At 40.6% G+C, this 11,297-nt stretch overlaps 1 protein-coding gene across 1 annotated transcript; it reads left to right on the top strand.

Moving 5' to 3' along the window:
- The first annotated feature begins 245 nt into the window (after positions 1–245).
- On the top strand, positions 246–8,820 carry LOC117493930 (beta-1,4 N-acetylgalactosaminyltransferase 2-like). The gene is made up of 12 exons (XM_034144531.1): positions 246–400; positions 1,915–2,051; positions 3,619–3,759; positions 3,974–4,080; positions 4,280–4,317; positions 5,172–5,238; positions 5,635–5,754; positions 5,970–6,056; positions 6,218–6,399; positions 6,636–6,779; positions 8,249–8,477; positions 8,597–8,820. The coding sequence occupies exons 2-12, from the start codon at positions 1,915–1,917 to the stop codon at positions 8,788–8,790; spliced, it is 1,446 nt and encodes a 481-aa protein (XP_034000422.1). The 5' UTR covers positions 246–400; the 3' UTR covers positions 8,791–8,820.
- Positions 8,821–11,297: the final 2,477 nt, after the last annotated feature.

The following is an 11,297-nucleotide window of genomic DNA, read 5'->3' as shown; positions in this document are numbered from 1 at the left end:
TGTGTGTGTGTGTGTGTGTGTGTGTGTGTGTGTGTGTGTGTGTGTGTGTGTGTGTGTGTGTGTGTGTGTGTGTGTGTGTGTGTGTGTGTGTGTGTGTGTGTGTGTGTGTGTGTGTGTGTGTGTGTGTGTGTGTGTGTGTGTGTGTGTGTGTGTGTGATGTTAATATGAATTTAAATTGTAAAAAATGCTTCCACAGTATGCAACACAAGTGGGTGTGGTGAATATTTAAATCTCTGTCGGGCACATCGTATTGTCACAGCTCATCACATGGTCACAGCTCTGTTTCAGGTATGCCAGCCCTCAGGTTCACAGGATAACATCAACGCAGCTCACAGACAGGTTTAACACAGGTCTGAAGTGCGCTAAGACGAAGACACCTGGAGTATTGTTTAACCATCAGGTATTTACTATTATAACTATTGAATGTGGTGTTTGTAATGATGTATTATAATGATTGTGATGTTTGTCAACTTGTATAGTTTAGTAATAAATGTCAAACTACTGTAATGTATTTAAAACGAGACAAGAAGTGATGATGCCCACACCGGGTGTTTCCACCGTGAAAGAGAAGAATATAGAGATTTAACCGGGGAGTGTGACATGTGTTCGCTCTGTTTGGTGATACTGATGTAGGCTTCTGTCACATTTAATTTAATGCAGGTGATCTAGGTGAAGGCTCTGCATTACAGGTGCTTGACAAATCCATTTTATTTTCTATCATTTAAGTGTGTCTTTTTTCTGCTTGGATTCGGGCTTCTTTTACAAACCAGCATGCCATGACGTATCAGCGAAATGGCTGGAAGTCTGCCTAATTCAAACCATCTCAGGGGGGGAGGCAGCCTCTTTTTACAACACATGTAACGTACTGTCTGTCTTGAAATTATAATAATATTATCATTTTTGCCGGGGTGTATCCTTTTACTCTATGTGTACAAAGATACACAGTACATAGTGTACATAGAGTACAAGGATGCACAGACTCTTGTTCCTTTCCAGGAAGATTCTGTGTGGACACTTGTAAGTAAACACTTTGACCGTGTTAATAGGGCGCGGTGTTGGGATAAGAATAGATGACATTTATTGTATAGCATAAAAACACTTGTTATTGCATGTTCCAGTTGTTGGAAGTTGGCAAGTGTCCGGACATCCTTCTCAATACTTTTAACTTCATGGCTTATTTACTGCAGCATTAAAAAATTAACTAACAGGTTCAGAAGAAGTGCTGGAGGCAGACAGAGTGCGATGCAAGAGACCCCGGGATTGTACTGCTGAACACATGTTGTATTTGCATTTTATAGCCAAAGCCTTCTTGTTGGTTGACCGAGGTGAAGGCTGGTAAACCACCCGAATATTAACATACATGTTACGCTTCCTTACAGGTGTCCATGGTCACTACATTGACCGACACTTGACCTTGTTAGTTTTCCAGCACGAGAGAGGGGAGTTTTTACTCGTAATCGTAACTTCGTACCTCATTAACTTCAGATATTGTGAAGAATAGTTTACCTGAACCTACTAAAGGTGGCCTTTCAGTTTGACATGAACACTCTTAATGTGAGGCCTTGTTTTTTTAACTTGGCCACATGAAGTTACACACACATTCTGATGGAAACACTGATCTGACCGTGTTCACAGCCTCACATTACACTATATTATTAATCTGCACTATACCGTAGGAAAAACACTGTTACGAATAAAGGTTTCTTTTATACTACAGTCAACTATAATGTCATTTTATCCAGTGATGACACTTTCTTGGTGTTTTTGTCACATGAGGCGCCTCAGTTCTGTTCTGTTTTGTCTGGGTTAGTGAAGTTAGCAAGTGTCATGTCTGACATGGACAGCTGACCTACTTCTTGTTTACTGGCATCATACGTTCCTCTCACTGAACCTTTTTGTTTCTCCATTCTACAGATGGCTCTTTGTAATGCAACAACACTTCAGACTGCTACTCTTGGGTGTGTGTTGGTGTGTGTTCTTTCATATCTGTTTATAAATGGAATTGTTGGAGGTCCTGAAGCCAACCCACTTCCCTCACAACATACAAAGAGGTAAAGTATCCAATTATGTGTGTGTGTGTGTGTGTGTGTGTGTGTGTGTGTGTGTGTGTGTGTGTGTGTGTGTGTGTGTGTGTGTGTGTGTGTGTGTGTGTGTGTGTGTGTGTGTGTGTGTGTGTGTGTGTGTGTGTGTGTGTGCGACATGAGGCTGGGTTTCGGTTATCATTGGTTGGCACTATGACTCAATTATTTAATATAAGCATGTAGACCTATCATGATATACACAGTAGGTCGTGTTATATGGGCTCAGAACAGTCTCATAATTCACACATGCACACAGAAGGACTCAAACTTGTATTTCATGATCCGCAAAAGGATCCACACTTGTGTTTTTCAATGCACACACAAATGTGTTCCGTTTCATATTCATGTAAATAAAATCCAAATACAGAAAAAAGTTTTACATATGTATTTTTGATCCTCACATATTTGTCTTCCGTTTAAACCCGCTGCACCTGCAAACACAAACCGCTTTCTCTGCATGGATCGCTGTGCATTCGTGTGTGGGTTTTTTGAGACTCCCCTGACGGTGACCCGATTCGTACTTGTAATTTTTTCTATCTATAGCCAATCAGATGTCTCCTCAATTCTAAGCCAATCACATGAACGCGCCCCCACGAGGGTATGATTTCTTGCGTTCATGACGCCCCCCTTCATATACGCATTTTATGCTGTCCGGAGCTGACAGGTCCATGGAGCCTGCAGGCGCTAATCTCAGGACCGAAGGACCGTAGTATAGTCGTCTTTATTTTTACAGTATTATTATTCAAAGATAAATAAGGGAGTGTGTGTTAGATGAGAAGGCAGAGAGGCTTCAGCTCCCATTATTAAATCAAAGAGGTTTAATGTTTTCGATTATATTATTTCACGATAGCTATGTGGACGGTATCAAGGTCCAATGTTGACAACATTAATCAATAGCGGGTGTAACTAAAATACAAGATGTTTTTATTTATATATTATTATTAATAATAATAATAATAATAATATAAATATTTTATTTGCGTGCATTACCTGTTCGGAAAGTGGCGCTGTACTGAGAGTGGTGATTTTATTTTGTAATTATATAATTATATAATACTTGTAATAATGGTGCGTTCACACCGGACGCGATGCGAATAATCGCTCGAGTTTCACGCCGGCTGTCAGCTGTGTTTACTCGCCTCATTCATCTGAGTCAGCTTCTCGAGCCGTATCTGGCCGTGCAACACTTATACTGTATGCCGAAGCAGGATGTAGGGAGAAGGGAAGGGATGAATGGATAAAGGGAGGTAGGAAGGGAGCGATGAAAAAGGGAAGGGGTCGAAGTTCGAAGGGATGTTCGTAGAAAGGAATGCAAGAAGGGAGTGGATGAAAGGTTGTAGGGAGGAAGGGAGGAAAGGAGGAAGGGAGGAAGGGATGCACTGAGAAAGGGATGGGAGGATGAATTAAGGGATGAATGAAAGGAGGGAGGGAGGAAGGGATGGAGGGATGAAGGGATGGGGATTAGGATGAGGAATATGACACAGAAGTCAAACCAGATGTTAACCTCAGGTCTTCCATGTAACCCCTAACTTTACAGGTTGCTAGCCAGGAATCAACTTCCCTCAAAGACGGCATGCACCTGTTCTCCAGGTTCAGCGCAACTCAAAGACCTCTTGCCTCCAGATTCTGAGGAGCTGTTAAAACGCAGAGCAAAGGAGTTGCAACAACACAAAGCCAGGTAGGGAGTGGCTGCTTTCCATTGACTTATTGTTCAGTCGCTCTTTAACCTTAAAACACTTGTTTAATGCGTGCTCTACTAGAGGTGGAAGAAGTACTCAGATCTTGTAGTAAAAGTACCAGAGTGTAGGAATACTCTATTACAAGTATAAGTCCTGCCAATGTTTTAAGCCTTTACCTCATCCTCACTACTAACCCTCCTATCTCCCCAACAGGACTGAGTCTGTGTTATCCACACGGCTGTATGCTCCGTCTAACTCTCCCCTGCAGTACCCTATCCAGGGTTTCAAAGTACGACCTATGACCCCCACCTTCATCCCAGGTATGCTACACCGTACAGTATGTCCTTTCATTACTCTCATTGTGACACAACAGAAGGCTGTGTTTAAAATACAGTAAAAAAATGATGGTGTTTGACTCAGGAACTAGTTAGACAAGAAGCTGGATGGGGATGTTTTGGAGGTGAATGAGTGTACTTGTGTAAATGAAGAGTATGAAAGCACACTTCATTTTGATTTCAGGTCTAGCAGTGCATGCAGAACAAAGAAGCAACTACACGGTTGGTGTGATCCCACAGATTCAGCTGATCCACAGCTTTTAGAGAAACCTGGGCTAGTGTTTGGCCGGTTCATACAAGATGGCTGCTGGGTGTTTATATCATTTGTATAATATGTATATTGCCACATGTAAAACACATTGAAAGTATTACATTATTCAATACTTCATGTAAATGACACATTAGAAAAATTATTATAACATATTAGTCGCATTCAAATTACTTGCAATTATATTCTCATAAATGACGTTGCACAGCAGCCATCTTGGTGTAAACCTTTAGGAGAGGGGCAGAAACCTTACTGCAAATATCTGGTACAGCTCCTGAAACTGCTAAATGGTGCAAGTGGGTTTTAAAAACCAATATTTCTTGCCAAGTGTGAATACAATTTGATTGGGTTTCAACTTACCGTCTTAAACCTAAAAGTCAAAGTATGATTTTTACCATATTTGTGTTTGTGAGGGTTCTTGCTTGCCCTATTAGTCACCTTTAAGTCAACGTGGCTGTAAAGCTAGATACAAATAAGTGATGACCGATGCCAAATTGTTCTCATCATGTAGTCAGGAAAACACTTGTTCTCCTTGTTCTCATTGATGTTTCAATGGAGAGCACAGACCTTGAAGTATATTTTTCTACCTGGAATCCTGTGTGAAGGAATGCTAAAAAGAAAAATGTAAGAAGTGTGTGAGGAGAACGCACAAGTATTTATCTATTTTCTATTCGTTCCACCTTGTTCTCCATCTTGACTTCTTTTCCTGGACTGCCTCATATATAGATAAGATTCCCAGCATAAATAACGTTATTTAGTTTGGTTAAAATAAATAGATTGAAGATTTACTGAGATGTGTCGACTCTAGGTCTCCTTGGAAGTGTCGGAAGGAATCCTGAGAACAACTATTCCAGCTAAAGGAGTGCAGGTAAAAGGTAAGATCTAACTGAACCTGACAAACAAAGGAGCAAACAATATCTGACAATAGTGGATATGTAAGGTATGTACTTAATTTTAGGGCCAGATTAAAAGTAGGATCAAATGCATCATTGCTAAACTCTGTGCATTGTCTAACAGTGAGCAAGTCATACCAGCGCAAACATACTAGTGATTACTACAAACGATTGACCTAAGGACTACTGTCATCTATTAATCAAATCATGCTGTAGTCTCTCAAATATTTGCGTTTGGCTTAGATATTATCTCCATTGCACATGTGGATTTCCATTACACTGATTTGCTTTGCTGTTGTCTTTTTAGAGCCATCTAAAGTAGCCGTAGTGTAAGGCATAGCCATTTAAAATGATCTTTCTTTTCTGTTGTGGAAACAGTGACAGGTAATGGTGAGAGCCGACTGATGGTGGAGTCCAGCAGCCTGGAGGCCCTCAATGAGCTGCTGGCTGATGTGTCCTATACCAGCACTATTTACCACATACACACCGGAGACCTCGGTATGCATCTAAGACATTAAAACTAAACTAGAAAAAGTCTGTCTTTATTTAGAACAAATGTCTTTGCATGAATTAAATTCACAAAATTACAGAAGACCTATTAGAGCAAATGTAATTAAATAGAATTGCAAAATCATAAAGTTGTCAATGCTTTGCACAGGTTTGTGTCTGTGTGTATTTAATCTAGAGAAATGTGTTTGTGCTTCTGTTCTCAGCAACCTTCCAGTTTGAGGACCATGAAGCTGTGTTTCCCATTACCATCAAACAGCCTCAACCTCCAGTCCTGTACGACATGGGAAAAGGTGGGAGTTCACTCACCGTGGGGATAACACACTCATTTATTTATGGCAGGAAGGAGCTGCTTCTCTTCTTTGTCCAATGATGCTCTTGATCATTGGACAGTGGATCTCATGATGTCTTCATGTGTCTTTTCTTGAAATAACTCTTCTTCTCTATATGTCAGATATCAACTCTCAAGTCACCATCACCACAAAGACGTTCCTGCGCTACCCAGAACTCAATGCGTTGTTGAAAACCATCAGAGAATTCTACAAAGACATTGAAATCATCATTGCAGATGACAGCATGGAACCAAAGAAAATTCCCGGACCTCACATCCAACAATTCATCATGCCTCCAGCACAGGTATACACACACACACACACGCACACGCACACGCGCACGCACACGCACACGCACACGCACACGCACACGCACACACACACACACACACACACACACACACACACACACACACACACACACACACACACCAACAAAAACGTTTACACACTGTAATGTGAGAACAAGCCTAATGCAACTCAAAGAGGCGTAACATCTAAAATGACCAATAAAACATGAATAATGCTTTCCTCCATCAGGGCTGGTTTGCTGGCAGGAACCTGGCGGTCTCCCAGGTCACCACCAAGTACTTCCTGTGGGTGGACGATGACTTCCTGTTTACCAAGTTGACCAAAATCGAAGAGCTGGTGAAGGTGATGGAGGCGGTCCCAGAACTGGACGTGGTAAGACTGAAATGGCTCGTTTCTAAAGGGCTCTGCTTGGGTTAAATACTTGTTGTGTCTACTAGCTGTGAAGCATGTGAGACTTTCATCCTCTTTTCCATCGAAGAGGTTCCAGGGCCAGTTTCAGAGATCATGCCCAATTGCCAACCAGTTCTTCCGGCTCTCTGCCCCAATTTACTGGTTGCATTTGGAACCACCAACTTGCTGGGATGGAACCGAGAACTGCATCGAAAGAGATTTATGTCGGAGGCTGGTGTGAGATTTGCCTGAGCAGTAACAGTTCATGGCGAGTACTGCAAAACAAATTAAGTTGTAGCAGAAGCAATAGAGCTGAGAACTCAAAGTAAACATTTATTTATGTCACGCAACATTAACCAGGCGTAGGTAGGACATAGTGATTATTTCCCCCGTTCTTTTTAAGGACCACGTGTTCGCTATCATTGCCCGCATTGAACAGGGAAATTATTTCCCTAAACTTGCGATCTAGTGAAATAAAAAGATAGGCTAAACAAGTTGTAATGTTAGGTCGCAAGTAAGATCATAGTGAAAAACATGGCTAGAATGTATACCGGTAGAAAACAGCAAATGCCACAATGATCCGAATCAGAATCAGTTTTATTACCAAGTAGGTCACAACTGGTAAGTGGCATGACTTCAGTGAGCTGTAAACAGTGACTGTAAACACTGGAGACAGCTGGTCAGCAGAGGGCTTCAGGGTGGGCTTCAGGGTGGACTGGTGTTGAGTTTTTTGAAAAGTCTGTTTACTTCTCTCTCATTAAAAGAGATAGACTTTGATGTATTGGGGGAAGGCAGTGATGTGGGTGAGCAGGTCTCTGATTGGCCAGATGGTTCCAGGGCTGTCACATTGTTCTTAAAAGCGACAGTAGAACTGGTTCAACTGGTATGCAAGGTGTCGTTGTTCATGGAGGGGGAGGCCTTTGGATTAAAGTTGTTGAACTGGTGTTGGAGTTTCTCACAGTACAGTCGTTTAGTGTCTCTCACCGTCTTACCAAACCTGTACTTTGACTATTTAAAATGTGCCTTATCATCACTCCTAAACGTCTCCTCCTTTTGCAACTTGAGCTGTCTCAGTTTGGCTGTGACCCAGAGCTTGTTGTTGTGACTCATCCTGCTGCGTGTAGGAATACGCCCCAATAATAGCAACCAGTACTAATTCAAAGCATTTATGGTGAATAATAATTCATATGTTGTACGTATACCCAGTTAATGTTCCACGACCTGGGGTTTTATATAATATGTAATGCATTGTTTAACAGAAGTATTATTTGGTTCGTTGTTTTTGTTTTTGAAATCACCATTTCAGAACTGGAGGGGCATGTCTCTCACCATTTGAAAAATGTGATTGATTGATTGATTGATAATGTGTTAACAAGAGCCTATTCCAGCAGATACACGATGAGCAGGTAGTAAGATTATAAGCAGTTCTCTTGTCTCTCTGTTCCTTTCAGCTTGGCGGTAAAGTACAAGGAGACCAGTTTTATTTCTCTCTCATCTATGAGGAAGGAGACGAAATGGAAGGTGGCTGCATGTACAGGAAGTCCAGAGGGAGGTACCGCTCTCTTCCTGGTTACCCAAAATGCTCATTGGTCAGTGGGGTGGTCAACTTCTTCCTGGCTCGTACAGATGCCGTACAGAGGGTGGGATTTGACCCTCAGCTCAAGAGGCTAGCACACTCAGGTAGGTCTAGATGGTTTGCAGTCCAAGTGGCAGTAAGTCCACACTCTTTCAGTTGTTGCTGTCCATGATCGTAGTTGGCTTTTTTTTCCTAAATGGCAAATGTCTGTCTCTGCCTCTAGAGTTCTTTATGGATGGCCTGGGCTCCTTGATGGTGGCAACATGTGGCCATGTGTCTGTTTCCCATCAGGCCAGACTCAAACACAATGACACCAAGCTCTACAAAGCGTTCAGATACCCTCCAAAGAGTGATGGAAAATCAAAGCTGCAGCTTCACTTCTTCAAAAATCACCTGAAGTGTATAAAATATGGATAATGTATTAAAGTAACCTATATGTTAATTTCAGATTCAAGATTCAAAGATCTATTGTCATATACACTACTACGGTGAAGTTATGCAATGAATGAAACACTTAAAGAGCAACTTGCAGGTTGTTTTTTTTACTAAATGTATGCTTAACCTTGCCTGAAAATTACAATTCAAAAAGTTAATGCAGGATTTGATATGTTTTACGAGACATACGGGCAGGAATTCAGAGGGAAAGGAGCCGTTTTGAGCTCTGCTACTAAGAACAGTTTTTTTTTAAACGTCATACGTCAAGCGCCTCATATTACGTCACATAGGGGAGCAACTTTCTCGGACTCCTTCTCTGCCCAATTTACGGTAGTAGTTGGTAGTTGGTTTGAGCGGTTGTGACGTTACTATATTATCAATACTATTTTAGTTATAGCCTGATATATGATAGCTAACTTTACAATGTTGTGATGTGACCGACGTTAGCTAACATTAACTGTAGCTAACGCCGGTCACTCACCGAGACAGCTGCCCAGTTCTCCACTGATTCTCCTCACACCACAGCTCCATATCTCCGATGGCCGTTATTTCTTCTAATCCTTGGCTGCTCCTGGTCTCTTGGACGCCTAGCAGGCTCATAAGTATAAGGTTGTGGTCCATCATATGCATACAAATATACATTTTCAACCTCTTCTGTGTCAAAACTAGCATTGTGATCCATGTTTATTAATACGTTAGACCGGCCGCTCTCCCTGATGTGACGCCACACGCGTTTGGTCTTTTTTTATGCAGAAGTAAAAATATCTTACAAAAACGACGCCAGATGTCACTCTAGTGTATATGTATGTATATTTTTGGGAAAATCTAGTGTATACATAATTTTCCGACACATTTATTCACTGGGGGCTCTAACCTGCAAGTTGCTCTTTAAGTCAAAGGTTCCTCAACAGTGCCATAATGCTACTTTGCCCAAGTTCATTATTTGTATAATTAATATTTGTTTACGTCACTTTTATTTGTTTGTCGAGCACTTCCGGTAATTGTCACATGGGTGTGGTTTGTGTATAGGTCACCTGTTTCATGTCGAGTGCGGATGACAGAGGGTGAGCTTGTGATGTCATTTTTTCTGTTGACCGTTTTGTCCATAGTTACTGTGTTTTGTTTTGAATACCGTAAAACTCTCTTGCCTCAGTATGGACTTTCTCTTTGGAGACGCGTCACAGTTTATAATCAAGCTTAGCATCTCGGTGACTCAAACGGAACTGGAAATTGAGCCGCCACAGTGCGATTAAAAGACATCCAATTTTTATTTTGTATTTAAATAAATAAAGCTCAGGAGTTTGTATTTATAATTAATGATGGTCATATTATGGATTGTGCTTTTTTACATTGTGTTTATAGCCTACTGTCACTGTGTTAAACTGCACTATATAATCTTGGACAAAAGCTCTCATGTTATCTTACAATATAACAAGGTAAGGGAAATTATAAGAAAGTAAACCAATGTTGTTTGATACGTTGTTGAACCACAAGTGGGGTATTTACTGACCTACTGCATATTTTGTCGTAGAACAAACATTTAAAATCTCTTCACCTTTGTTTACCTCCGAATATATTTGAGGCCTTGAACCAAAAACTAAAAACGACGTTTAAGTCACCATACAGACCCAAGTAGGGAGTGTGAACTGGTAGGGGAGAGTGGGGTAAGTTGAGCCATTTTTTAGTTATGCTGTCCTCTAAGCAAGGAGAAATGACACATAGTAAAAATGAAAGCACACACCTATAATTCAGGATGTCTCCTATCAATGGCAATGATAAGAATTAATATTTGATCAAGGGCAGTGAAAATATTACTTCCAAAAAAAAAAAAGTCTTGTGGCTCAACTTGGTTAGGGGTAAATTGATCCAGGTCAGGGGGTAAATTGAACCACTGTTCAAACCTGGGCATACCTGTTCAAACCTGGGCATACCTACAAAAAATCTTAAAGGTAACCTTAAACAATAAATAACAAACCAAATACAAGTTTAGTTTTTCAAATACTTTTAATATAAATTTCGATTGAATTGATTGATTTTTTTTAACATGTTAATAAAAGGAAAAGTAATCATACAAATGGTGATACAATTTCATACATCTTACCAATCAAACACAGGGTAAATTCAACTTTAAATGTAGCCTACAATGAGCTCTTATTATCAACTTGGCCTACTTTCATTAATTTCTCCATTGAAAAACTGGCTCAACTTACCCCAAGGCCCATGGTTCACTTTACCCCATAGCCACCATTTTAGAAAAAATAGCCTAGCATTAAAATTCAGAGTCATCTTTAGCTTAATGACTCACATGGTTTAATACGCTGCCAACACATCAACATATACAATATATTTGTTTAAACCTGGACACATTTTTTTGGACATGACAGCCGATATAGCTGACATCTAGAAAATGTACTTTGACAAGCAAAAAACGTTTTTTTTGTAAAAATGTTTACTTACCAGACCACAATGAGCATCTCTCTTTCACAGGC

Source organism: Trematomus bernacchii, unplaced genomic scaffold, assembly GCF_902827165.1.
Source record: "Trematomus bernacchii unplaced genomic scaffold, fTreBer1.1, whole genome shotgun sequence".
NCBI classification, from domain to species: domain Eukaryota; kingdom Metazoa; phylum Chordata; class Actinopteri; order Perciformes; family Nototheniidae; genus Trematomus; species Trematomus bernacchii.
Note: the sequence above shows the minus strand (reverse complement) of the source record. Positions and strands in the feature narration are given on the sequence as shown.